General features: G+C 39.0%; 1 protein-coding gene across 1 annotated transcript in view; it reads left to right on the top strand.

The window, feature by feature from the left end:
• TMEFF1 (transmembrane protein with EGF like and two follistatin like domains 1) overlaps positions 1–25,388 on the top strand; it is a 106,554-nt gene that overhangs the window by 79,115 nt on the left and 2,051 nt on the right. Inside the window, exons 8-9 of the mRNA XM_024930007.5 lie at positions 11,221–11,344; positions 22,322–22,480. Of these exons, the coding sequence (XP_024785775.2) occupies positions 11,221–11,344; positions 22,322–22,480 (283 nt within the window). The remainder of the gene's footprint in view (positions 1–11,220; positions 11,345–22,321; positions 22,481–25,388) is intronic.

The raw sequence follows: 25,388 nt of genomic DNA, 5'->3' as shown, positions 1-25,388 counted from the left end.
ACATTGGAATGGAGGCAGGGATATCAGTTAGGTAAAGTCAAAAGGAATAGACATCTTAGATATGAGAGATAGAGAGTTAAAAATGATTTAAGTCTTCAAGCTCAGATGACTTAGATGATGAATTCTGTTCACAGAACTAAGGATGTTAGGTAGGTAAAGGTGTTTGGAATAAAGTAAGGGAGGAGTTGATGGTGGAGATGATTGATTGTATTTTAGAGTTTGAGGTGCTTGTGGAACTCATCCAGGTCACTTTGTTCAGTATAAATTTGTGAGTCAGTCTTTGGATATAGAGGTGATAACTGAAGCCACAAGAATGAATGAGAGAGAGTATTGTCTGTTATAATAGCTACTGGCCACATGTAGCTATTTAAATTTAAATTAAAATGAAATCAGCTTGGACAACATGGTGAGACCTTGTCTCTAAATAAAATTAACCCGTGGTGGTGGTATGCGATGTGGTCGCAGCTGCTTGGGAGGCTGACGTGGGAGAATGGCTAGAGCCCAGGAGATTGAGGCTGCAGTCAACTGAGATCGCACCACTACACTTAAGCCTGGGCGACAAAGCAAGACACTGTTTTGGAGAAAAAAAAAAAAGCATTCTAGCCCTATTTCAGATGTTCAATAGCCAGATATGACCAGTGACTACCATATGGGACAGCACAGATATAGAACATTTTCAGAGTTGAAGAAAGTTCTGTTGGATGCACTATTATTTAGAAAGGAGAGAAGGCCCAACTTGGGATGAAGCAGAAAGAGGACTGAGAGGAAGAAAATCAAGAAGAGTACACAGAAGCTACAAGGGAAAGGATGGCCAATAGCTTAAAAAACTACAGAAAGGTATGAGAAGACAAGGACTAAACTATGCTTGAATTTGAAGGCAAGGGGATCATTGACAATCTTGGACCAAGTTTCTTCCATGAAGGATGAAAGACGAAACCCAAATTGTAAAAGTGTTCTCATAGGAAATAGAGGTTAAAAGGTAACTCTATTTTTATTGTGTTTATTTTTACCTCATTTACTTTTATTTATTTATTTATTTTGTTCTCACAGCATTTATAGGAGGCCCTTAGTAAATATCCACGTCTGCAACACACAGCCAAGATTGGGTAGGTAAGGCAGTGATCTGGGGATGGAGGCTACAAAATGAAAAGCAGGAACACAGCACCAGCAAGAAGCTGGAAAGATTGGAAGATAGTGCTCAGTAAGAAATGTCTTTTAAAACTTAGCTCTTAGAGAAGAGTGCTTGTGAAATGGAGCATTTGTATGTCTAGAATAGCTGCTGAATTAGAGCTTTTCTTGGGCTGTTGGAAAACCTGTGGTAAATATTGAAATTGGGGTGTTAGAAGCTCTGTTGTAGATGTTGAAGTCATAAAGGATATGATTGAGCATGAGTTGTATGGGAGATGGGTATGTGACATTTAGAAAACATGTATCTATGATATGTAAACAGAATAGTATAATAAACCTCATATACCCAGTACCCACCTTCAGCAGCTGTCAGCATTGTCATTCTTTGTCTGTATACTTCCACCCGTGTGATTATCATTATTCTCATTTTATGGTTTTTAAAGGTGTAATTTATAGCACTGAAATGCACAAATCTTGACCAATGAATATACTTCACATATACCACATCTTATAATTGATACCATTTCCACCTGCACAGGAAGTTTCTCTGTGGTATATGACATTTTAATGTGACCATTTTGATTCAAAGTTATGCTCATACAGCCTATAATCTAACTATGCCACCCTTTTTATTATTATGAAGACATTCTCACTTTGTTCCTGAGCTCCACCTTGTCCCAACCCCCACCCCATCTTTGGTCTCATCCTTGAGCCTCATTAGCCTCTCCTCCTGCAGCTGGCCAGGGATACCTGAGATAGCGAGATATTGATATCATTTCCATTACTGGTGACTGTTTAGATATTTCAGTCCAGCTCTTTTGATATGTCCTTTTAAAAACGATTTTGACAAATATGCCTCATCAAAAGGAAAGACTGTGAGCCAAGCACTAAGATCAATGAAGGAAATCAGAGAATGTCATGGAGCTTGGTGGAGAGTCATACAGAGGATGATTAGCAGGCTCCTAAGAGAGGAAGGTGCTGGGGAGCTGAGAGTGGAATGCTGGGCTGGAAGTGACAGTGGCGAGCACATCAGGGGAAAAGGGAAGGAAGGGAATCTAGGAAGTAATGTGGTCTTGGTACATCAGGAAGATGAAAGGAGTATTTTCTAAGGGAGTAGTTGAGGTAGATGAACCTATTCATGTTAGAAAAGGTGTTTCTCTGGGCACAGTGGGCAGGCTAGGAAAGGAGGAATCAGGGCTGGTGTGGAGGACAGTGGGGTTTAGAATTGGGAGAGTGGGAGGCATTGGAGTGTGGGTAGGAGTTTATATAGTGGAAGATAATTCCTTAATGGAGTCCAAGCAGATGGTGGTTAGGGAAGGATGTGTGGAGGGATATGTTAGTGGTGAAGGCTGGGGGGATGCAGGGTAGTATAGGGGAAGCAAGACAGAACATTTTGAATTTTTTAACTGTAGAGATTTATAGAAATAATGAGCCCTAGGGTTACTGATGCAGTGTTGATATAGTTGTGGCCTCAGTGGTTTACCTTCCAGGTACATGTCTCCATTGCTAATAGCAACTCCTCATGCTTTATTTTGGTTGTACACTGTTGGACCAGGACAGATAGCCAGTGGAACAAGCCTTTGCAGATAAGCCATCTGGTACTGGGTTTTTTCATAACATCATCCCTTAGAACCACAACTATCCTTTGTATTTGAAAACACTGCAGCTGGTGGTGGATTTGTTTCTGAATGCCTCTGTGGGTGAAAGGAGCCATTTGGTGACCAAGTATACTTTTTATATTGTACACACACACACACACACACACACACACACACACACACACACACACATTGTTCAGAGACTAGCAGTTGCAGTTGTTGTTCTTGGAGCCTGTCACCACTTGGCTAAGGGCTTGTTTAGGCAGGATCATTCTGTGCTCAGTTCTTACTGTGTGCAGGTGACATCTCTGCTGTTGTTTCTGAAACCATGTTATGTTACATCTTTTGAGGCTTTTTATCTTTCCTTTTTGAAGTTGGCTAATTTACTTGGCCTGGAGAGCAGGTGCTTGGCCATTCTGCTTTTTATCTGTTTCCTACACATCTCCTAGGATAGCTTGGAGAAATAATACTGTAATGGTTAAGAGCTTGCTCTCTGGAGTCAGACTTGGTCTATATCTAATAGCTGTGCGTGTTGATTTCTGTGAACCTCACTGATCACATCTGTAATTAGGGACAGTAATATCTACTACCTAAGATCACTATGAATATTAAACACTATGTTACTGAGTTCATTATCAGTGTTATTATGGTTATTTTTAATACTTTTGTTTCCTAGTTTCATGTTCAGTAACCTGGCTGTGCTCAACAGTCTCACCATTGGTGAGTTAGTTATCTGTCTTGTTATTTAATATTATGGTTCATAAGTGACATCAGTAGGATATTCTTTCATTTAATAGTTATTAATTGAGTGCCCTACTATGTGCCAGGTGCTTTCACATATTTATGTTATTTAGTCCTCATAACAACCAAGTTTACCCTCATTTTGCAGATGAAGAAACTGAAGCTGCAGGAGTTTTGCCCATATAGAATGGCAGAACAGCGACTGGAATTCAGCCTTTCTGACCCTAAGTGCTGCTCCTTCCCTTTGTACCATGATTCTAGAATTCTTTTCTGCTTCCTTGCTTTCTTAATTACCTTCGGATATTTAATCCCCTCTGAGCTATTACTTTGGTGAACCTTAACACTTGTTCTCGAGCCTGGATCTTTTTTCAAGCACTGGTTTCACATATTCAGTTGCCTGGTGGGTCCTTGTACTTACTTGTTTGTTTTGCCATTGCTTCAAACTTCTGGAACTACCATAGTGCCTGGAACGTAATAGATGCTTAAAAAATACTTTTTGAATGACTGGAGATCTAAACTTGATCTCAGCTTACTACATTTTCTCTTCGGAACCCCCATCATTAAGCTCACATTTGGAGTCATTTTTACGTAATTCTGTATTACAAGCATCTTCAATAAAGAGGACAGTTTGGTTCTACTAAACTCTTAAATGTGCGGGGTTAGTGCTGGGTACCACTCTTCAAGATAGTTGTAAATTGTTTGAATAGGGGTGGGACTGGGGAAATCTGAGCTTAAAAATAAAAGATTCGTTAATAGAGGGGAGAGGGTAAACAGATGTGGGGAAGTCTACACCAAGTTGAAGCGAGGTTTCATTCAACATAAAGAAAATCTGATGGTATTAGAATAAACTGTATTATGAGTTCTGGAAGTGTTCAAGTAGACGTAGGCTCTGAGAGTTATAAAACTAAAGAGATTCCTTTATCAAACCAGATGGCCTCCAAGGACCCTTCCAGATCTGAGTTTCTGAGCTCATTCACTTTCCAAAACATCTTCAAACCATTTTTATTTTTTCTGTGTGTCTAGTATCTACTCCTATTGCTGAGATTTAGCTTAGCTTCTTGTTGCCACAAGTTTGGATTATGTACTAACCTTCTTTATTTTTTTGAGACACAGTCTCGCTCTGTCACCTAGGCTGGAGTGCAGTGGTGCGATCTCAGCTCACTGCAACCTTCCACCTCCTGGGTTCAAGCGATTCTTGTGCCTCAGCCTCCTGAGTAGCTCGGCTTACAGGTGTGCACCCCTTCCCAGTTAATGGATTATGTACTAACCTTTTAATTGGTCACCTGATATATATATATGGTCTTCCTAGTTCCCCTGCCCCATTATCTTGTATGCTGGTATCCAATTAATTATTTTAATATCTTTATTGAGATTCCATTTACATGCCATTAAGTTCATCTGTTTAAAGTGTGCAGTTCAGTGGTTTTTAGTATGTTTACAGAGTTGTAAAAGTGTTAATCATAATCTAATTTTAGAACATTTTCTGCACCCCTAAAAGAACCTCCACACCCATTATTAGTCAGTCACTCCCCATTCGCTTAACCACCAGCTCTAGGCAACTACTCTCAACTAATTTTCATGTAAAACCCGGCTTTCCCTGTGCTGCTCTTCAAAAGGCCTTTAGTGTCTTCCTTGTCCATACGATGAAGAAAACATGTCTCACCTAGAATTCAAATTTTTCCATAATCTAGTTTTAGCCTACTTTTCCAACTTTGACATATACCCTTCCCCAGTCTGAATGTATCACTCTACCTAGGTTGCTACTGTTTATTCTTGAGAATGCCATGTGCATCATACCTTCCCTTTGCCTTCCACCATTCCTCTGTCTAAATCTATTTATGCTCTGAGTCTTAACTTAAGTCCTACCCTATCAATAAATCCTTTAGCCTACAGTGAATTCTCCTTTCAATTTGAACTTCCATAGCACCTAGTGTTATAAAACCATCTTTTGCCGTTTAATTGTAAACTGCCACATGGGACCCCTTCCCCTTGTGTTATTCAGCTTTTCATGTGTATATGCTGATTTTCTAAATTGACTATAAGCTTCTTGAGGGCAAGGACCATGCATGCTTTTTTTTTTTTTTTTTAATATCCTCTGTAGCTTAGCTGAGCATGTAGCTATGTCCAGAAATAGTATGTACGTTTAATGGGATGAATAAAGTTGGCATTGAGCGGAATATTAGACTCTGTGAATTCGGACGTTGGCACACGATTCAAAGCCTTATTAGACATGTTCATGTTTTATATAGCCTCACTTTGCCTACAGCTTGATACCACATTCTTTCATTAATTCATTCAGTATATGTTTATTGGTGCCATACTTTTCCTATTAATTTCTCAAAACCTTGTTTTTAATTTGGTTAACTTTCTCTGACTGCTTTCACCTAGCTGAGTTCTCTTATAGCTTTCAGCTCTGCATTATTCTTGAAATTCCTTGCTGTTTAAAGAACTTCTTATAGTAGATTAGTACATTACCACAGCCTCTACAGACCTGCACCGTCCTATTACTAGGACTTTATCCTTATAGGACTTTATTATCATAGGTTGGTGCATAACGTCATTCTCTATAGTCCCATTGTTATACCCTTTCATGACCATGTTCTGAGAAATGCTATGGGAGATGACCACTTTCCTCAATTCACTTATGGCCTGATTGGGAATGTAGAGTGGCATTTTTAGTTTGAAACTGTAGCAAGAAAAGTATATTTGATCTCAGTTATTTGGCTTCTGATAAACTATTTCTCATCAAAGCTAAATTACTTCAGGAAAGTCTTCTGCTTGGATCACAAGTATTAATAAATAAAAGATGTGATAATTAAGTTTTGACCTCTGTTAGGAAACACAGGATAGGACTACTGCAGACAGCCCAGTTCACTAAGGAATTCAAGATGGAAACCTTTATTGGATAATAATTTTGTCAATGGAAAACAACAAAGATGCAATTTATAACTTTTTTCTCCCTTTACCAGGAGAAAATTAGAATTTATTCATTTAACAAACATTTGTTGAGCACGGAACAATACTTGGTAATACTTATTTATTAAGTACTTATTGTTTGCCAGGCATTTTTCTAAGTTCTGTACACACTTACATACTTAATACACTAAATATATTATCTCATTTAGGCCTCAAAACAACCCTACAAGAAGTAGACATCACTGTCATCTTCATTTCTCAGATTAAGAAACTGAGGGCCAGAAATAGTTAAGTAACTGCCTTTGGGTCACACAGCTAGAGAGTGTTGTAACCAGGATTCAAACCTAGGCAGTCTGACTCTAGAGCTGTGTGCTTAGCCATTATATGTACTACATTCTAAATGTTAGGAGTTATACAGAAACGAATAACACAAGCAGCTAGATTATTAAGGAGCTCACAGTCTTATGGTAGAGGCTGACTTAAAAAACCCAAATAGCAATAAAACAGGCGGTATTGTGAGTGTTATAATAGAGGAGTAAGTGCTCAGGATCATAGCAGCCCAAAAGAGAGCTTGATTTCTTTTGCCATGGCAGAATTATAGTATGGGAGCTGGAGGAGACCTTATAAGCCCTTTGATGACAGAATATGTTTTCATTTTTGTATTCCCAGCACCTAACAGAGTACCCAGCATATACAAGGTGATCAGTAGATGATAAATTAGTGATCTGTTTTGCACTTTCCATTATGATAGCTACTAGGCTCGTGTGGCTATTGAGCACTTGAAATGTGGCTAGTCAGAATTTAGATCTTTTGTGGGTGTAAAATATCAGAATTTGGAGACTTATTTTAAAAAGTAAAAATATCTCAATTTTTAATATTGGTAGTATGTGAAAATGATATTTATTGGCTATATTGGATTAAAATATATGATTAAAATTAATTTACTTGTTTCTATTTACTTTTTAAAATCTGGGCTACTAGAAAATATAAAATTACATATGTGTCTTGTACTATACCTATGTTGGGTAGTGCTGGTCTCATTCAGTTCCCTCAGAGAGAAGAAGTGATTTGAACGAGGTCACAAAGCAGTAAAGACATTTTTTAAATTGAGAATTTATATGTTAGGTTCCCTGACTTTTAGGTCTGTTCTCTTTCTAGGCATAAATTAAATTAGCACAATGTAAATATATACACTTTGAGGAAAAATAATATCATTTTGGTCTGATTTCTCTCTGCTTTAGTTCCACTGTCACTGACCTTAATAATCATTAAGGTTTTTTTCTGTCTATATGTAAATTTTGATCCTCAGAAAATCCGCATTTTTGGTTCTCAGGGTTTTTTTACACTTGGCACCTCTATTCTCACTTCTCCCTTGATCTTCCTCTTGATCTTCTCCATACACATACATATAACTCACTATTTCATTCCTTTTTAATTTGTTTCCATTAACATTAAAAAATTTTATTAATACCTTTTATTTGTATTTTGGGGAGATAGGCCCTGTGATGTTACATGATGTGCTATATAAATAGCTGGTTGTTTTGGTGGTATTGTACATGCATTTGTTATCTCCTTTAGTCCTCTCAAAACTGCATGAAGTATAGGTCCTATTATTCTGAATTTATAGTTATGAAGTCTCAGGTTTAAGAGGGTAGTATGCTGCAGGTATGGCTGTAGTGCACAGAATCTGTTAGCTAGAACTGTGTAAGATAGAAATGGCAGGAAGCCTGGGGATTTTTCCTGCACATGGACAGGCCTGTAAATATTGCGGAATTCTGGGTCCTTTGAGCTTAGGATTAATGTATTGGTGCATATACCAAAAAAAGTACAAAAATCCATTCCCAAATTTATTTGTGTATGTGTGTGTGCATATGTGAGTGTGTGATGTATATACAGAGAATGAATGAGTGAATGAATCTGATTTTGAAGACCAAGTTCCTATGTTTTCATCTTTCCTGACCCGTTCCATCTCTCCTTCCTGACTCTCTTCATTTTCTTCAGTTCAGTTCAGTTCAAATCATTATACTTAAGTCTGAGCAGATGTTCGTCAACATGTTGACAGTGTTTTATTTTTGGAGAGTGAAATCTCAGGTTATTTTGAATTTCTTTTTTAACCTCTGTATTACTTGAATTTTTAAAATAATGACCATATACTAAGAAAAACTATATGAAAAGAGCAGCAAAGCTATTTTCACTTGGGAAAAAAATCAATGTGCTTGATAATTTTCATTCCAAAAATAAACCTTTAACCCTAAAATTTCAGAGTCCCTTAATTTGCTCTCTGTCATTCAGTGTTCTTTGGCCTCAATTTCATAGCCCTGAAATAAATGATTAAGTTCATTCCCCAAAAGTCAATTCTATGTACACCATCTGTCTGTCACAGAGGTGAACTTTCTTTTAGAGCATTTATTTCTTTAGCAAAGGTGTTTAGTTTTCTTTTTTTTTTTTTTTTTTTTTTATTATACTTTAAGTTTTAGGGTACATGTGCACATTGTGCAGGTTAGTTACATATGTATACATGTGCCATGCTGGTGCGCTGCACCCACTAACTCGTCATCTAGCATTAGGTATATCTCCCAATGCTATCCCTCCCCCCTCCCCCCTCCCCACCACAGTCCCCAGAGCATGATATTCCCCTTCCTGTGTCCATGTGATCCCATTGTTCAACTCCCACCTATGAGTGAGAATATGCGGTGTTTGGTTTTTTGTTCTTGCGATAGTTTACTGAGAATGATGGTTTCCAATTTCATCCATGTCCCTACAAAGGATATGAACTCATCATTTTTTATGGCTGCATAGTATTCCATGGTGTATATGTGCCACATTTTCTTAATCCAGTCTATCATTGTTGGACATTTGGGTTGGTTCCAAGTCTTTGCTATTGTGAATAATGCCGCAATAAACATACGTGTGCATGTGTCTTTATAGCAGCATGATTTATAGTCATTTGGGTATATACCCAGTAATGGGATGGCTGGGTCAAATGGTATTTCTAGTTCTAGATCCCTGAGGAATCGCCACACTGACTTCCACAATGGTTGAACTAGTTTACAGTCCCACCAACAGTGTAAAAGTGTTCCTATTTCTCCACATCCTCTCCAGCACCTGTTATTTCCTGACTTTTTAATGATTGCCATTCTAACTGGTGTGAGATGATATCTCATAGTGGTTTTGATTTGCATTTCTCTGATGGCCAGTGATGATGAGCATTTTTTCATGTGTTTTTTGGCTGCATAAATGTCTTCTTTTGAGAAGTGCCTGTTCATGTCCTTCGCCCACTTTTTGATGGGGTTGTTTGTTTTTTTCTTGTAAATTTGTTTGAGTTCATTGTAGATTCTGGATATTAGCCCTTTGTCAGATGAGTAGGTTGCAAAAATTTTCTCCCATGTTGTAGGTTGCCTATTCACTCTGATGGTAGTTTCTTTTGCTGTGCAGAAGCTCTTTAGTTTAATTAGATCCCATTTGTCAATTTTGGCTTTTGTTGCCATTGCTTTTGGTGTTTTGGACATGAAGTCCTTGCCCACGCCTATGTCCTGAATGGTAATGCCTAGGTTTTCTTCTAGGGTTTTTATGATTTTAGGTCTAACGTTTAAATCTTTAATCCATCTTGAATTGATTTTTGTATAAGGTGTAAGGAAGGGATCCAGTTTCAGCTTTCTACATATGGCTAGCCAGTTTTCCCAGCACCATTTATTAAATAGGGAATCCTTTCCCCATTGCTTGTTTTTCTCAGGTTTGTCAAAGATCAGATAGTTGTAGGTAAGCGGCGTTATTTCTGAGGGCTCTGTTCTATTCCATTGATCTATATTTCTGTTTTGGTACCAGTACCATGCTGTTTTGGTTACTGTAGCCTTGTAGTATAGTTTGAAGTCAGGTAGTGTGATGCCTTCAGCTTTGTTCTTTTGGCTTAGGATTGACTTGGCGATGCGGGCTCTCTTTTGGTTCCATATGAACTTTAAAGTAGTTTTTTCCAATTCTGTGAAGAAAGTCATTGGAAGCTTGATGGGGATGGCATTGAATCTGTAAATTACCTTGGGCAGTATGGCCATTTTCACGATATTGATTCTTCCTACCCATGAGCAAGGAATGTTCTTCCATTTGTTGGTATCCTCTTTTATTTCCTTGAGCAGTGGTTTGTAGTTCTTAATGGGCAAAAACTGGAAGCATTCCCTTTGAAAACTGGCACAAGACAGGGATGCCCTCTCTCACCGCTCCTATTCAACACAGTGTTGGAAGTTCTGGCCAGGGCAATCAGGCAGGAGAAGGAAATAAAGGGTATTCAATTAGGAAAAGAGGAAGTCAAATTGTCCCTGTTTGCAGATGACATGATTGTTTATCTAGAAAACCCCATCGTCTCAGCCCAAAATCTCCTTAAGCTGATAAGCAACTTCAGCAAAGTCTCAGGATACAAAATCAATGTACAAAAATCACAAGCATTCTTATACACCAACAACAGACAAACAGAGAGCCAAATCATGAGTGAACTCCCATTCACAATTGCTTCAAAGAGAATAAAATACCTAGGAATCCAACTTACAAGGTGTTTAGTTTTCTTTGCCAGATTGTTTTTAAACAACAGTAACTCCTAGCGGTCACATTCTGCAAATATTTTTAAATGCTTTGAATCTAAACAGTTTACCTGCTGTGTTTATGGCATAATAGGAATTAGAAGAGACCCTGGATCTTATCTAACCCCTTATCTGATAAATTTTCTTTTCAAATTGCCAGTAGGTGGTTGACAGCGGGTGAATTCATTTGCTGTTTCAGAACATTTGAAAAGTCCTTATTTTTCAGCTTGTGTTTCATTGTTGAACGATCTGGTTTATGTTCTTTTAAGATGCTAGTGATCAAAGAGAAGATGTTTATATTGGAAACCACATGCCTTGCCCTGAAAACCTCAATGGTTACTGCATCCATGGAAAATGTGAATTCATCTATTCTACTCAGAAGGCTTCTTGTAGGTAAGTCAGTGCTTCCAGATCAGTGGTGAGCATTTTTTTTCATCAATGGTTGTTGCTCTATAGAAGGGAATGAAATGTAGACTAAATATTACCAGAAAGTAGTGTTTATTTGCAGTAGACAAGTAAAAAACAAATCAGCAGCATCATTTGGGAAAAAAAACTGGCAAGTAATATGCAGAAAACAAAAATCAATTTTTTTTTTAGGGCTTAACATTTTAAATATAATACTATACATTTTTAATATAAAAAATAAATGTGCCACATTCCAACACTATTTTGGTTTTTAGGCAATCTGTCACAAGGTGGCTGAGGGACTAAAGACTGTATTAAGAACAGAGAATATGTAACTCAAATAAAATATGTGCTAAAATAGATTTCTAAAAATAAGGGGATGGGGACGAAGAACCAGGTGTGAATTGAGAGATGAAAATGGAAAGGGCGTAAATCCTCAAATCCCTGATTCCAGAGAGGTTATATAACTTGTTCAAGGTCAACAGCAAGTTAGAAATAGAGCTGGGAAAAAACTAAGTCTCAGACTTTCCGATACCCTACCTAATGATCTTAGTGTTTTTTGCTGCTCTTGCCTGTCTGCGGATACACCTTTTTGCTGCTGCTGCTAGAAGCTCATCATCTGCTTGATGTTGGTCTAGTTAGCCAGGTGATGTTTCTATAGACAAGGGGACATTGCTGTCATTTTGCTCACCCTTGCCTCCTGGAGTTTGACCAGATCCTTTTTTTCCTTTCTTAGTCAAAACATCGAAACGTGGAGAAATACTATACTTTTCTTTTGCTCAGTCCACCTGGAAGCCAGTGAATCTTTCTTTCCAAAAAAATAAGAGGAAACAATTGGAAATCCAGTCTCTTGGGTCCTTCTACTTCTTTAGCTCCCTGCTCCTGATTTTTTTCACCTGCCTTTCTCCTGCTTAAAAAAACAAGAAACAAAACAAAACACTGTAAACTGTTAATGGTTGAATAGTTCTTTAAGACATTTGCTTTTTCCTGATTGAAAGTTCTCCTTGTCTTTGAAGGAGCTAGCCTTCTCTTCTTTTTTTTGTGAACATTTAAAAAATCTAGCTGTACGAATGGTAACAGGCCAGGTTTTTTTTTTTTGAGATAGAGTCTTGCTCTGTCGCCCAGACTGGAGTGCAGTGGTGCGATCTTGGCTCACTGCAACCTCGGCTTCCCAGGTTCAAGCGATTCTCCTGCCTCAGCCTCCTGAGTAGCTGGGACTGCAGGCATGTGCCACCATGCTTGGCTAATTTTTTGTTTTTTTTGAGATGGAGTCTCGCTCTGTCACCAGGCTGGAGTGCAGTGGTGCGATCTCGGCTCACTGCAACCTCCGCCTCCTGGGTTCAAGTGATTCTTTTGCCTCGGCCTCCTGAGTAGCTAGCACTACAGGCATACGCCACCATGCCCAGCTAATTTTTGTATTTTTAGTAGAGACGGGGTTTCACTATGTTGGCCAGGATGGTCTTGATCTCTTGACCTCATGATCCGCCCGCCTTGGCCTCCCAAAGTGCTGGGATTGCAGGTGTGAGCCACCATGCCCAGCCTAATTTTTTGCATTTTTAGTAGAGACAGGGTTTTGCTGTGTTGCCCAGGCTGGTCTTGAACTCCTTAGCTCATTAAATCTGCGTGCCTCAGACTCCCAAAGTGCTAGGATTACAGGTGTGAGCCACTGCTCCTGGCCCAGGCCAGTTTTTAAACTAAATCTTATAGTGGGCTCTTCATGTTTGTCCTACAGTGGCATGGATAGCTTGATAGAAGTTTGGATCTTGTCCTCTTAGGATGGTGCGTCTTTCAAGATACTTAAATGAAGGATGAGAGAGAGGATCATGTTCTGGTAATGATGTGATACAAGGTCATTTTCTAGTATTTTACTAACTGAAAGTAAGAGGATTGAATGGTGTACAGGTTAAAGGCTTTGAAATTGGATACACTGACCTGGCCAGTTATTGGCTGTGTGTTCTTTGGAAGTTACGTAAAATATCTAAGCCTCATTTTCATCTTTCTTAAAGTAGAATAGTAATAGTACCTATCTCATGTTGTTAAAATTAAGTGAGATAATATATGTAAAGTGCTTAGCCTGATACCTGGTATGTACTTAGTGAATAGCAGTTGATATTATTAGACTCTAAGCCCGTTAGTCAGGGGCTCTTTGTTTTGTTAACCACTATTTTCCCTGTGCCTAGTATAGGACCTAGCCCAGTAGGTACTCAGGAAATATTTTTTGAACGACATGTGATGATGATAAATTTTTAAGAGGAATATCTTAAATGCTAAAGAATCCCTTTTCTGCACAATTATAACTCCTTAAAAGCAGTTGGTCTTTTTCTTTTGTCTGAGTCTGTGCAGTGTCTATAGGAATCAGGCCATGATATCATGTGCACTTCTGCTAGTAGGTAGGTGTGTTTGCATAGCAGTAAACAGGCAAGGATAAACAGCCTTTAGCCGCAGTCCTATTGTTAGGTTAAAATCTTCTAGTATTATGGTACCATTGATTTTTCGTTTTGTTTTTGTTTTTGTTTTTGTTTTGAGATGGAGTCTTGATCTGTCACCCAGACTGGAGTGCAGTGGCACAATCTCGGCTCACTGCAACCTCCACCTCCCAGGTTCAAGCGATTCTCCTGCCTCAGCCTCCCAAGTAGCTGGGATTACAGGCGTGTGCCACCATGCCTGGCTAATTTTTCTATTTTTAGTAGAGACAGGGTTTTGCCATGTTGGCCAGGCTAGTCTCGAACTCCTGACCTCAGGTGATCCACCTGCCTCAGCCTCCCAAAGTGCTGGGATTACAGGCGTGAGCCACCGCACCTGGCCTGATTTGTTTTTTGATTGATTGATTGGTCGATTGACTTATTAATGCCAAATTCTCCCTGATATTGGGGTGTGAAATTCAACTATGACAGAGATCCAGGGATCTTGCCTTTAAAAAGCATACAACCTGGTGGAAGAGACCGACAAATAAGTAATTATAATATGGAAAATGCTATCATACACAGCTATACATGAGGCGATTTGGGACTTCAGAAAAGGCACGTCAGCCTGAAGATGGGTGGGGGACATTGTTGGAGGAAGGGTCAGGTCTTACAGGAGCATTTGGGCCATCCCAGGAGCTTGGCTTTTATTTTAAAGGCAGTGAGACACGATTAGAGGATTTTAAGTAGCAACGATGAGATCAAATCTGAAAGCCACTCTGGTGACATTGTGGAAAGTAGATTAGAAAATTTAGGAGACTTAGTAAGAAGTAAGGGCCTGAATTAAGTATAAAGGAGTTGTGAGGCTGAGAAAATAAATGGATTGCAGAGAGATCATTAGGTGATTGAACTCACAGATGTTGGTGACCGACCTGTTAGGTTGGATATGAGCACGAGAACCTGGGGATTGGTGGAAGTTAGTGGGATTAAGAGTCAGGAGAGTCTCCTGGCTTTCTGGCTAACACAGGATTGAGTGGGAAATGCATTGGGAAGAGGGAGAAGGTTTGAGGGGAAATGATATATTCAGTTTGACGTGCTTGGTCTAAGATGCCTGTGGGATATCTGCTTACAGATGTCTAGTGGGCTGCTGGATATATTTTAGTTTTGGAACTGATGAGAGAGATGTGATTGAAGACATACATTTGAGAATCATTCCCTCTCTAGCATATCCATTTTACTTTCTACCTAGCAATTCTTCTATCCCACTAGCCCTCCCATTTATTGATCCTATCACCTTTTCAGTATCCCTCCCTGGATATTCTCTTCCCCTCGTTAGTGTAAATTCCATGGCCAGTCATTGTAGTTCCCTTTGCATTTGAATCCCACATTCCTCTATTGCTTCTTCATACTCACTTGCCAAAACTGTAGTCCTGGTTCCTCCCAGCTCTCCACCCACTGCATACCTATACATGCAGTTGATCATGGCTGTCGGTGAAAAGCACACCACCGGTTAACTCGTCTCACTGACATACCGATCGGTCTCAAGGTGGGCCCTTTATGCTGCCCTGGCAGTCATTCTACACCTGCAGTTTATACATTCTCCTCCTCTCCTGTACGATTTCTTTGTACCTTCTCCTCTCTCCTCAGATTAGCAGTACCTCCTCTCTCATCCTCACTCTTGCCTGTTGATCTTCTTTCCAAGTTCACTGAGAAAATGGAAGCAATATGAGAACTTGCACACTTTCACTATCACCTACCAGCAAGCCTCTCCCTGTTTCTCTGTATCATAGAACTTGATATCAATATATCTCATATATATTGATAAACTTTTATTTATTCCATCTTGGAAAAAACTCCTCATTCTCATTCCCACCAGTTACTGTCCTGTTTGTTTCCTTTCCTTCATAGAACTCAAAAGAGTTGTCTAAAGTCTATCTCCAGTTCCTCACTTCCCATTTCTCTTGAACTCACCCCAACAAACTTTTGTCCCTAACACTCCACTGAGACTGTTCTCATTTCTAAATTCAGTGGTCAGTATTTAGTCTCAAATTACTTTTGAATGATCAGTGCATTTGACACAGTTGTTCACCCCCTCCTGTGTGATATGCATTCTTCACTTGGTGTCAAGAATTATACTGTCTCTTGTTTTTTTCCTACTTCGCTGGATGTTCCAGTTTTCTTGGCTGCTTCCCACTTTGCTCCTTGACCTCTCAATGTAGTAGTGTACCTGGGTTCAGTCCCAGTCCTCTTCCCTTACAGATTCTGTCCAGTCTCAGGGCTTCCCATGACATATGCTAATAACTCCTAATTTACATAAATCCCAGACTTCTCTACTGAATTTGAAACTCGTAGATCCATATGCCTCCTTTACATTTCCACATGGATGTCTGACACCTCAATCTCAACAGGACCAAAGCCGATCTCCTGATCTGCTCTCCCTCCCTAAACCTGCTTTACCTGACACCTTCTTCATCTCAGTTGATTCCAACTCCATCTTTTCAGTTGCTCAGACAAAACACCCTCTGATGTATCTCTGACTTCTCTTTCGTATCCAATCAGCTGGGAATTCTGTTTCAGAATATCTCCAGAATTTGGTTACTTCTCACCATTGCCAGTGCTATTCCTAGTGCAGGCCAATGTTTTCCTGGGATTTTTGCAGTAGCTTCCGTGATTGTATTCTACAGTCCATAATCAAAACAGCAGACAGTGAGTGCCCCCCACCTTTTTTCTTTTTTCTTTTTTTTGAGACAGGGTCTCACTCTGTTGCCCAGGCTGGAGTGCAGTGGTGTGATTTCAGGTCACTGCAGCCTCCACCTCCTGGGTTCAAATGATTCTCATGCCTCAGCCTCCTGAATAGCTGGGATTACAGGCGTGCACCACCACACCCGGCTATTTTTTGTATTTTTAGCAGAGATAGGGTTTCAGCACATTGGCCAGGCTGATTTTTGCATTTTTTGTAGACAGTTTCATCATGTTGCACAGGCTGGTCTCGAACTCCTGACCTCAGGTGATCCACCCGCCTTGGCCTCCCAAAGTGCAGAGTGAACCTTTTAAAATAAAAGTCAGTTCATATCATTCCTCTGCTAAAATCCTTCCAGTGGTTCCTTCATCTCACTAAGTGCAGAAGGCCCTACACAGTTTTGTCTCTTCACCTCTCTGTCTGGCTCTCCTCTCCCTCACCCCCTCTTCTGCAGCCACACTTGCTGTTCTTGGGCATGCCATACATGCATGGATGCTCCCACTTTAGGGGACTTGCACTGGCTCTTCCTTTGCCTGGTATGCTGTCCTCCAATTGTTTGCATGGCAGGCTCCTCACCTCCTTCAAGTCTTTACTCACGTGTTACCTTCTTAACCTACCCGGATTGCCTTATTTAAAATTGCAACCCTCCCTTCCTGCAACTTTCCTGGCTCATACCTGGTGTTCGCAGTTTCCCTTAACACCTCACACCCCACATCCCCTGTAGTGCATATCACCTTCTAACATAACCATTTAATTCACTTACTTTGTTTATTGACACTCTTCTCCCGGTAGCTGGTAAGCAGGCCAGGGATCTTTATCTGTTCTGTTCACTGATACATCCCAAATGCTCACCACAGTAGGTGCTCAATAATTGTGGTAAATGGATGTGTGAATGAATTCACACGTGAGACAGTGGGAGTGAATGGGATTGCCTGTGGAAGGTGTTTTGGGATGAAAATAGAAAGTGGAGGACTGAATCCCTGGATCTGCCTTTAATCAGTAACAGAAGAAGAAGTAATAACCTAGAAGTTAGTACTCTAGGTATTAGGAGAGTGTATTAGTCTGTTTTCACTGCTAATAAAGACATACCCAAGACTGGGCAATTTACAAAATAAAGGGTTTAATTGGACTTACAGTTCCACGTGGCTGGGGAGGCCTCACAATCATGGGGGAAGGCAAAGAGGAGCAAGTCACATCTTACCTGGATGGCAGCCAGTAAAGAGAGGGCCTGTGCAGCAAAACTCCAGTTTTTAAAACCATCAGATCTCGTGAGATTCATTTACTGTCACAAGAACAGTGCAGGAAAGACCTGCCCCCATAATTCAATCACCTCCCACTGGGTTCCTCCCATGACACATGGGAGTTGTGGGAGTTACTATTCAAGATGGGATTGGGGTAGGGCACAGCCAAACCATATCAGATAGTATAACCAAAAGTCAGTTGGAGAAAATGATATCCAGGGAGAACTGCAGGGATGATATATGGCCTATTGGTTCTTTTTGATACTCTGATTTTAATCTTTGGCTTAAGCCAAACCATTAGAGAGCTGCATATCTAGGACATTGTTACAGCTCCTTATGGAACTGTTTTTATTTTACTGAGCTTTGACTATTGGCCATTAGCCTACCATGAAGGACATTATTTTAAAAATCCCATGAGACTTCATTATATCATTGAATTTACTGCAGCTGTGTTGTTGAGGATAATGTTCTTTATGTTAGAAGGTGCCCTCTTTAAATGAGGACCAATGAGATTAAGTTCCCTTAAGTTTCATAACAGTAATAACTGTGCTTCTTTTGAATGACTTGTTTGATTTTATTTTATGGAGATTGTATTTTGTGTCAACTGTCCTCCCTCCCTCCTTCCTTCCCTCCCTCTCTTCCTTCCTTCCTTCCTTCCTTCCTTCCTTCCTTCCTTCCTTCTCCATTGGTGTTTAATATATGCACAGAGTTGTGCAACCATCACCACAATCAATTTTAGTACATTTTCATCTCCTCAAGAGGACACCTCATACGCTTTAGCTTTTACTCCCAAATCCCCTCATGCTCTCTAGCTCTAGGCATCTGCTAATTTATTTTCTATCTCTGTAGACTTACCTATTCTGGATAGGTCATGTAAATTGAACTATATAGTATGGGGTCTCCTGCGTCTAGCTTTTTTCACTTAGCGTAATATTTTCCAGGTTCATCCATGTCATAACACATATCAGTACTTCATTCCTTTTTGTGGCTGAATACTATTCCATTGTATGGATAACACCACATGTTTTTAATCTACTCATCATCAGTCGATGAAAATTTAGGTTCTTTCCACTTTATGGTTATTATGAAAAATGCTGCTCTGAATGATCATTTGCAAGTTTTTGTGTGAACGTGTTTTAATTTCACTTGGGTAAAGCTTAGTGGTAGAATTGCTGGGCCAAATGGTAACCCAGTGTTTAACATTTTGAGGAACTGCCAGACCATTTTCCAAAGTGGCTGCACCATTTTACACACCCTACAGTACCTTTGACAACACTTGTAATTATCTGACTTTTTGATTTAGGCTATCGTAGTAACTGTAAAAACTGGCATATACAGTGGCTTTGATTTTTATTTCCATGATGGCTAATGATGTTGAGCATCTTTTCATGTGCTTATTGGCTATTTGTATATCTTCTCTGGAGAAATGTCAGTACACATCCTTTGCTCTTTTATTTTATTTTTTGGCTATTATTGAGTTGTATTAGTTATTTATATATTCTAGATATAAGTCCCTTATCAGATATATGGAACTTACTTTTTTTTTCCATTTTGTGGATTGTCTTTTCACTTTCTTGATAATGTCCTTAAGTACAAAAGATTTTAATTTTGATTTAGTGCTATTTATCTTTTTTGTTGTTGTTGCTTTTGCTTTTTGGTGTCATATCTAAGAAACTGTTGCCTAATCTAAGGTCACAAAGATTTACTCCTATGTTTTATTCTCTTCTAAAAATTAAATTTATTTAAAAATTGACAAAATTATGTATACATATTATGTACATCATGTTTGGAAATATATATACATTGTGAAATGTCCAATCAAGCTGATTAACATATGCGTTACCTCACATTGTTACCACTTTTGTGGTGAGAACACTTAAAATCCTTAGCATTTTCCAAGAATACACTGCATTGTTAACTATAGTCACCATGTTGTACACTACATTTCTTGAACTTATTCCTCCCATCTAACTGAAATTTAGTATCCCCTGACCAACATGTCCTCAAACCACCTCCTACCATACCAGTCCCTGGTAACCACTATTCTACTCTCTACTTCTATGAGATCAACTTTTTTAGGTTCCACATATGAGTGGGATCACTCAGTATTTGTCTTTCTATGCTTGGCTTATTTCACTTAATATAATGTTCTGGAGGATCATCCATGCAAATGATAGGATTTCCTTCTTTTTTATGGCTGAATAGTATTCCATTTTGTATATATACCTCATTATTTTATCCATTTATTTGTTAATGGACACTTAGATTAAATCCATATCTTAGCTATTGTGAATAATGCTGCAATAAACGTAGTAGTGCAGATATTTTTTCAATATGCTGATTTTATTTCCTTTAGTTATATACCCAGTAATGAGATTGCTGGATCATATGGTAGTTTTATTTTTAATTTTTTGAGGAACTTCCATACGGTTTTCCATAATAACTGTATCTTATGTTTTTTTCTTCAGAGTTTTATAGTTTCAGCTCTTACATTTAGATCTGCGATCCATTTTGAGGCAATTTTTGTGTATGACACGAGGAAGAGGTCTAGCTTCATCCTTTCGCGTGTGGATATCCAGTTAGCACCATTTGTTGAAGAGACAGTTCTTTCCCCATTGAGTTATCTTAGCACCCTTGTCAAAACCAATTGACCATAGATGTATGGGTTTATTTCTAGGCTCTCCATTCTCTTCCATGATCCACATACCTGCCTACTGCTCGTTTTTTTTTTTTGTTTGCTGGGAAGTGTAGAGCCCAATGTGAAATGTACCGGGAAGTGTCTAGGAACCTCAGGGACTGGATTGGTAGACTTGCAGCACCCCTGGATTTCCCTGTTTCCCTCCTCCCACATTTCTTTTTTGTTGTTTTAGTGTGCTTTGTGATAAGCTGCCTCAAATTCTTTTCTTAATGAGTTGTGGGACATTCATAAATACTATTTTTATACTTCAAATGTTTTATTAATCAGTTCTCACTGAAGGCTGGCTAATTTATACATTTCACTGCTGTCAGCTTAAAAATGTAAAGTGTCTGTTAAGTGTCTTAAATATTTCTCCCTGTCAAATTATCATCAGCTGATGCAGTTGTCTTTTTATCTACTTTTAATTGGAATTCAGATAATTTCTAAGATTAGCACCTACAGCTTATCTCCTTGACTGCTTGACATTGCTTCTGTCATTAATAACTTATTTTCATCTTCCCCTTGCATCTTACATGTTTATATTTTATACACTGCAAAGTGTCTTGAATATAATTTGGTGCTATGTTCAGAGGACTGTAAATGTTTATACCTATTTTTTCAATAGTCTAATTTTCAGGTACTTAGCCCTAAGGAATAACACTAAATATAGAAAAGCGCATATTCACCAAGATGTTTACCACATCTAATTTATAATTGTGAAAAATTGAAAATAACTGACATGTCTTAGAACTGGGAATAGATATGCTAGCTATATTATAGTCACTGGATGGAGTATTATATTTCTGTTTTGAAATTATATGTATCTATTTTGAAAAAAATGCTAAGAGAGTAGATTTTAAGTGTTCTCACTACAGACATGATAACTATATGAGGTAATGCATATGTTAATTAGCTTGATTTAGCCATTCCACAATGTCTATACATTTCCAAATATGTTGTGCATCAGCGGTCCCCAATCTTTTTGTTGCCAGGGACTAGTTTCGTACAAGACAGTTTTTCCATGGACTGGGGATTGGGGGTGGGGGTGATGGTTTGGGGATGATTCAGGTGCATTACATTTATTGTGCACTTTATTTCTATTATTATTACATGGTAATACTTAATGAAATAATTATACAACTCACCATAATGTAGAATCGGTGGGAGCTCTGAGCTTGTTTTTCCTGCAATTAGACAGTCCCATCTGGGGGTGATGGGGGACGGTGACAGATCCTTAGGCATTAGATTCACATAAGGAGCACTCAACCTAGATCCCTTGTGTGCGCAGTTCACAATAGGGTTTGCGCTCCTATGAGAATCTAATGCCAGTGCTGATCTGACAGGAGGCGGAGCTTCGGTGGTAATGTGAGTGATGGGGAGTAGCTGTAAATACAAAGAAGCTTTGCTTACTTGCCCACCACTCACCTGCTGCTGTGTGGCCTGGTTCCTAACAGGCCATGGACCAATATCTGTCCATGGCCCGGGAGTTGGGGGGGATCCCTGTTGTACATGATAAATACACGTAATTTTATTTGTCAATTTTTAAGCAAATTTAATTTAAAAAGTGAAAAAAAGGAGTAAATCTTTGTGGCTTTAGATTAGGCAATAATTTCTTAGATATGACACCAAAAGCAAAAGCAACAATAACAAAAAAGATATACATTAACAATATTCAGCAACTTTAAAATTAATGTGATATAACTTAGGTGAAAGAAGCACCATGTAGGCATATCAAAAAGACAGTAGGGAAATATACAAATGACATTTTTCCCCCAGATGGTAGGAAAGTGCATGATATCCTATTCCTGTTTAAATTTTATTACTATTTTGTATTTTTTAATGTAAAAGCTTGGGAGTATCAAAATTTGTAATTTTCATAGGAATATATATATTTTTCCTTTTCAGATGTGAATCTGGCTACACTGGACAGCACTGTGAAAAGACAGACTTTAGTATTCTCTATGTAGTGCCAAGTAGGCAAAAGCTCACTCATGTTCTTATTGCAGCAATTATTGGAGCTGTACAGATTGCCATCATAGTAGCAATTGTAATGTGCATAACAAGGTAGGTAATGATGTAAGAAATATCAACTTTAAATTAGAGGCAGGCAACTGTTTATTTATAGATGCTTTGAGGCCACCAGTCTATTAGGAAAAATCTTATGATCAGTTCCCTGAGGTTCTCAGTGGTCTCTCCCTATCCTTCTTCTTTAGGATACGGGCAGGGACTAATTCCCAGTCTTACAGGTATATCTGGGCAACAAGCAGAGAGGGAGTGAGAATAGTCAATGAGATAAAGGAATTTAGGGATCTGAGAACTGTATACAGTCTTTGAACACTGTATTCTGGGAAAATAATGTTAGTAGCAATCTTTTTTTTTTTTTTTTTTAAGAGACAGGGCCTCACTCTGTTGCCCAGGCAGGAGTGCAGTAGCAATGAGAGCTCACTGCAGTCTCGAATTCCTGGGCTCAAGTGGTCCTCCAGAGTAGCTGAGACTATAGGCGTGAACCACCCTGACTGGCTCAGAATTTCTAGAATGATCTGCACATGCATAGAAGATCCATGCAGAAGATTTTTAAGCCCTGCACAACTGCAAGGGGTTCTATGCCCTAAGAATGTACTTTACTCACAGTTAGTATAGTAAGAAAGGAAGAAATCAGAGGCTGAAGATAGTTTTATTGTGATGTCATGGTGTTAGCATTACTTCATTTTCAGGATTGCAGCGATAAGTAATAAGCTTTAAAATTCTGTATTATAAATAAAATTATTCGTTATAAATTAAATGACTTATTTGGAGTGCAGTGGCATAAAATGGGTCTTTTCTAAACTGAGTAGAAATACATAAGTCAGACTGAACTGGGACTGAGAAAAGTCAGAGTAAATCCAGCAAGTTCGTGTTGTCTTTGTGCTTCCCAGTCTAATGCTTTTCTTCCTGCTTACCTCTTTCTTTAAGCTTCAGTTCAGAAGTCTCATAAGCATCATTTCTCCACTTCCCTGCATTATTCTGGGCAGAGGGTTGAAGCATATCAAATACAGATATTGGCAGGCCATAATGGATTTGTGGCCCTTCTATCCAAGGTCTGGATAGAAGCCAGACCTTCAGTAGTCTCAGCCATCTGGAGCTGAAATGATAAATCTAGAAATGATTAAAAAAAAAAAGGTTCTCCAAGTAACAGATATTTTTCATAACACCTAGGCATGAAAGTCAGTGCGCTTTATTTCACAGAACAGATGATCTGCCCTTAGGCAAGACTACTGAATATAAAATTGGACGGTAGATCAAAGTAGGGACATAATCATGTAACAAATAATGATAACAGAAAGAGAAGATAGGGAAAACACATTTAACAGCATGACTGGCTGTAGCCATTTAATGTAGACTCAGAGGTTAAGTAATTTGCCTGTGGTCATCTGACTAGTAAGTGGAATTGTCTGGATTTGGATTCAGTTTGATTCCCATTCATTCTTTACACTGAAAGGTTCCATGTTGAGTCATCTTGGGAAACATGTTTGCCCAGTATGACCATTGCATGGGAGCAGGGTTCAAACTTGATTTTGTAGCAGTTTAGGGTTTTTGAGCAGGGGAAGGACTTGGTATAAACCATATTTTTCAGAGTATTAATGAGTCATCTGAAAAATTCACTGGAGTAGTGAACATATGAGGTAGGGGGAAGACCATTTAAGTCATTATTAGAGTTAAATAGGAGTGAGGTAATGAATGATTTGGAAGGCAGAAGGAAAATTAAGGTAAAGTAAGGAAGATGTTTGAGGCCTGGAGATAGTGCCTTTACTTGAGATAGGGTCTCACTCTGTCATTCAGGCTGGAGTGCAGTGGCATGATCTTGGATCATTGCAACCTCCACCTCCTGGGCTTATCTCAACCTCCCGAGTAGCTGAGACTACAGGCATGCGCCACCATGCCTTGCTAATTTTTGTATTTTTTTTTTGTAGAGACTGGGTTTGGCCATGTTGCCGAGGCTGGTCTTCAACTCCTAGGCTCAAGTGATCCACCTGCCTCGGTCTCGCAAAGTGCTGGGATTGTGCCCAGCCAGATAGTGCCATTTTTAAGAGGATCAAAGGACGTCAGAGTCAATGAGAAACAATTCTGAGTTCAACCCCTTCATTTAGAGAAGTTGGGAAACTGAAGCCCTGAGATAAGAAGTACCTCGGTCTAAGGTCCTAGAGCTAGGAAAGCCCCCTTACAACAGTCTTTTACCCAACTCTTTCAGTGCTATAATGCTCAACTACTCAATTAAAATTACCTGGCAGGCAGTTTTGAAGTAGGTACCCTGTAGTTTATACTCCAGATCCCTCCTTGTTGCCCTCACAGCCACTTAGACATCACAGTGTATTTCTAACTATGTCACAGTGTCTTTACTGCCCACTGTCTCTACGATTGAAGAGTCATCTCACCGAATTTATCACAGATTTCTCCTGGAGGCCTGTCTTTTTATTATGGTATTTCCTCCCCTAGAATGTCTTGCTATCTTGGATTTAGAACATTTATGTACTTGGATTTATTTCCATTGAGTTTTTAAGTATCTCTCCCACACAGTCCATTATGAGACAGCTGTTGACATATACCGTGGCGGCTGTCACATGGGAGGAATCTTCTTTAAAAGGATGTTCCCACTGACCTGTTTATCAAGACTGCATGAGTCAATTTTTCTTCTTTTCTTCTTGGAATCGCCTTTCATATTTTCAGACTCATAGAATGACAGATTGTCAAGAACCTTGAACATCACCTTAACTAAATGCCCTGATTTTATAGATTTAAAAACCATGGCACTAGGAAATTGGAACTTTTCCAAGGTCATGGTGAGTTAGTGACAGTAAAAGAGGGTTGCTTGATCTGTCAGCTAGTTTTCTCATTTATGAAATGGAGATGATTCCAACTCTGTCTACCTCATACTTTTAAAATGAGGATTAGTGAGGTAAAACCATATACAAAATGGAAGTATTGTCAACACTTG

This window comes from Pan paniscus, chromosome 11 (assembly GCF_029289425.2).
Source record: "Pan paniscus chromosome 11, NHGRI_mPanPan1-v2.0_pri, whole genome shotgun sequence".
Classification (NCBI taxonomy): Eukaryota; Metazoa; Chordata; class Mammalia; order Primates; family Hominidae; genus Pan; species Pan paniscus.
The sequence above is the reverse complement of the archived record's forward strand: the minus strand, read 5'-3'. Positions and strand labels throughout refer to the sequence as shown.